This window comes from Nelumbo nucifera, chromosome 8, assembly GCF_055504915.1.
Source record: "Nelumbo nucifera cultivar China Antique chromosome 8, China Antique-T2T, whole genome shotgun sequence".
Taxonomy (NCBI): Eukaryota; Viridiplantae; Streptophyta; class Magnoliopsida; order Proteales; family Nelumbonaceae; genus Nelumbo; species Nelumbo nucifera.
In genome coordinates this window covers 19,786,012-19,789,377 of record NC_142656.1, presented here as the reverse complement: position 1 = coordinate 19,789,377, position 3,366 = coordinate 19,786,012, and the positions used below count along the sequence as shown (strand labels likewise).

Below are 3,366 nucleotides of genomic sequence, written 5' to 3'. Positions count from 1 at the left end.
GTTGTGTTTGAGTCCGTATTTCCTCCTCACACAGCACACACGTTGCAGAGTCAATGCACGGGTGCAAATGGGTATGAGCGACCATCCTTAATTTGAGGAGGAAATTCAGATTAATTCGTTGTGTTTGAACTAGACTCTCTGTCTCTCTGTTTAGGGTATATTTTTTTCCTTTTAATTCCTCCTTTAGACATAAGAGTTAAAACAATATTTGATAGGAGATGGAGTTGTTAATTAATTAGTACTTTTTGAAAACAAATTAAGGAAAGGTTTTAGTATAAAGCATAAGCCTCAAGGGAGGTTTAATTAGTTTTTTCAAAAGTACTTCCTTTATTGATATTTCATTAAACCAGCAAATTAAAACGACAGCAATAACAACTAACTGAAAAGTGAAGGAACACAAACAGACTAAAGACCAAATAGTATAGCACACAGGGCAGGAGACACAGTAGCAAACTAGAGATCTAAAACACTACAACTTAAGGAGGACTGTTAGAACTGGTAGCCCTGTCTTTATTTAAAATATAAAGATCAATGATCGATCCATAGCAATCACAGCATCAATCCACGTATTGAGCAATCGCATGCAGTTTAATCATTTCCACATTACTGAGGCTGCAAAAGCAAATTAAAGCAACATTAAACAATTAATAATATAATCAGTACTGCTGCATGTAAGTAATTACTAGGATCTGAGCAAGTAGTCATCTAATTTAATTTGTCTCTACTTTAATTTCTGATGCATATTAAAGTAAAGAAATGAAGAGTTTGGATCGGTGGGACTTATAATACGTACCAACTCCCGAAAGGATCCACTCGTCGTCATCAGTGACGTTCCAGGCGAAAAATCCACGTAGTCCTTCCCTACTAGCATATTTAACCTTGGTTTTAATTGCCTTTACATCATCATAGCAAATCCAAGTTGATCCAGAATGACAGTAATTGGTCCCCAAGTCTGCTTTGTATAATATTGCTGCTTCGTTTTTCTGAATGAAGGCATCGATTTCTTTGTAAGACATTTTACCGTCAGCGGTAAAGGGGCCAATTGCTGGTGCACCCAGACCATTTCTTGCAGGGTCAGCGAGCTTAAATGCGAAGCCATAGAAATTCAAACCCATAACTATTTTATCACGAGCCAACCCGGCCCTAATCCAGGATTGGATGCAGGAACTCGTGCAGAGTCGGCCATGCCGCTCGTATAGAGGGGCATGAGAACTAGTAACCTGAAACGAATACGGCATGTAATAGTCATAAGCCTTAACGTTGACCCAGTCCAGATTCTCCTTCATTGAATCAACTGGGTAAGTTATTCTTGCACGGCCTGCACGACGTTCTGGGGAGTGATAAACAGATGCCGTTAAGAGCAATTCCGCCGGCTGGCTAGCGGAAGTTGCCTTGGCTTTCACGTTAGCTCTCCACTCCTTCAAAAGTAGACCCAGGTTAGTCGTATCATCAGTTTCGGTATCGAGGAAATTCCAGTCAAGGTTGAGCCCATCGAATGAATGTTTTAGAGCAATTTCTATGGAAGAATCAATGAATTCCTTCCGAGAAGTGGCATCACTTGCCATGGAAGAAAAATAGTCAGCTGGGGTGTTTTCTCCACCAATGGAGAGAAGGGTTTTAATACTCGGGTTGCTTCGTTGCAGTGTGGTTTTGAAGGTGGACAAAGTGATTTGGTCTTGGGGAGGGATTGTAACCTGGTTCTGAGGGTCTAAGTCTGCGAATGCATAGAAGAAATGTGTAAAGAAAGATGCATCAATGTCAGACACTGGGATTCCACTGTCTGGGAGCCAGTAGCCGGCCTTAACCACTGCCATGGAATGAAGCCGAAGGAGGAGAACGAACACAAAAGAGGAAAAGAGAGACTGTCCCCTATTTTTTTTGGAAGCCTGGAAGGGATAGTTTATCTGGATAGAATGCCTTTCAGAATGAGCATATTTATAGACAAAAAAGTCAATTCCATTCCTTAGGCCTGTTAATTAATGTTCCTTACTTCCTTAATTACAAAATGAAAAAGATATAAGACCGTAGGGGCATTCATTAATAATTGTTATGTTGTATTTTAATTCAAACTTCCCATAAGTCACATCACACATGCAAGTGTAGTAGGTCTCTACTTTGTCTCTCCTCACACTCACACTCACACTGGGGCGCCTCACATGCACATCGACGGTGCATTGGGAACATCTCCATCGATCTCCCGTGAATAATAACTTAAAAGTAAGTACGGGAGATGTTCTCCAGTCCCCACGCATGGTAGGATGTGCTTGTGAGGAGCAGATCCGGTCTCTGTTTGTTTGATCACATGGGAAACCAACTCTTTGCTAGTACACCTGAAGGCTTTATGCATGAAGATTTTGTAAAACCCTTGTTGGAGGAGCAAGGTGTGAAATCGATGGTGACAATTACGTTTTACGTTTTGTGGTTGTTGGCAAAATTTAATTAATGCATGTTATTGAGAGGTTTCCATAATCGAATGGATTAATTAGGTATTAATTTATAAGATGTAAGATGTGTTATAAAAATCCTGATAACTACCTCAGATTTGTCTCCATTCGGGAGACTTTTCCTTTTCTTTATTTTTTTTTTATTTTAAAAGTTGAATAATTTATTTTCAGTAACTACCTCAGATTTATCCTCATTTGGATTATTAATTTTAAAAGTTTAATAACCTATTTTCAATAATAATCAAATCAAGATTACGTCACACTAACATTTGTCTCTTCTGGACGGCATGTTCCACTTCCTTACGTTTTAGCAGCTCGCCACCAGCCAGTTCGGCACTCTGGTCAGCTCGGCACCTAATAGGCAGCTCGGCCCTTTGGTCACTTCATCACCTAATCTACCCAGTTCAGACCAATTCGGCACCTAACCTGCCCATCTTGCCTCAGTCAGCTCGACACCAAATCTTCCCCCAGTTCGGCCGAGTCAGCTCGGCATCCAGGTCCTCATCCAGCAAAAGTTCTCCAATTTGGCCTCTTAGTCATCGACCACTTGGAAGCAGACGAAATGACGAGGTATTTAGCACAAAAAATTGAGACTTGGCCAAAAAATTGATTCGTCAATTGGCGTCGTCTGTGGAACTCAAAGGCCAAAAATTTAGTTTCTCACCTTTTAGAAACTAAAAGCTCTCACATTCTAGTTTCCATTTTCTAGGAACTCAAAGGCTATGCAGGAAGTTGATGACCAATAGACTAAGCAGCTCTACCAACTTTATTTCAACTCGGATAAAGCCTCATCAGTCCTCTTCGCGAGGTACCCTCTATAAATATGAGCTCTTTGTGGCTTCCGCGGGAGTAGGCGGCCAACAGACTGCATGGACGCCTTTTCCGGTCGAGCCTTCCAAGGCTCCCGTGCGAGCTGTTGACC

General features: G+C 41.1%; 1 protein-coding gene across 1 annotated transcript; it reads right to left on the bottom strand.

Annotated features, from left to right (window-relative positions):
* Positions 1 to 307: 307 nt before the first annotated feature.
* LOC148789713 (class V chitinase-like) lies at positions 308 to 1,920 on the bottom strand. The gene is made up of 2 exons (XM_088894039.1): positions 794 to 1,920; positions 308 to 612 (listed from the first exon to the last, which is right to left on the bottom strand). Exons 1-2 carry the CDS (start codon positions 1,812 to 1,814, stop codon positions 593 to 595), a joined length of 1,041 nt encoding a protein of 346 aa, XP_088750165.1. The 5' UTR covers positions 1,815 to 1,920; the 3' UTR covers positions 308 to 592.
* Between the last annotated feature and the right edge of the window lie 1,446 nt (positions 1,921 to 3,366).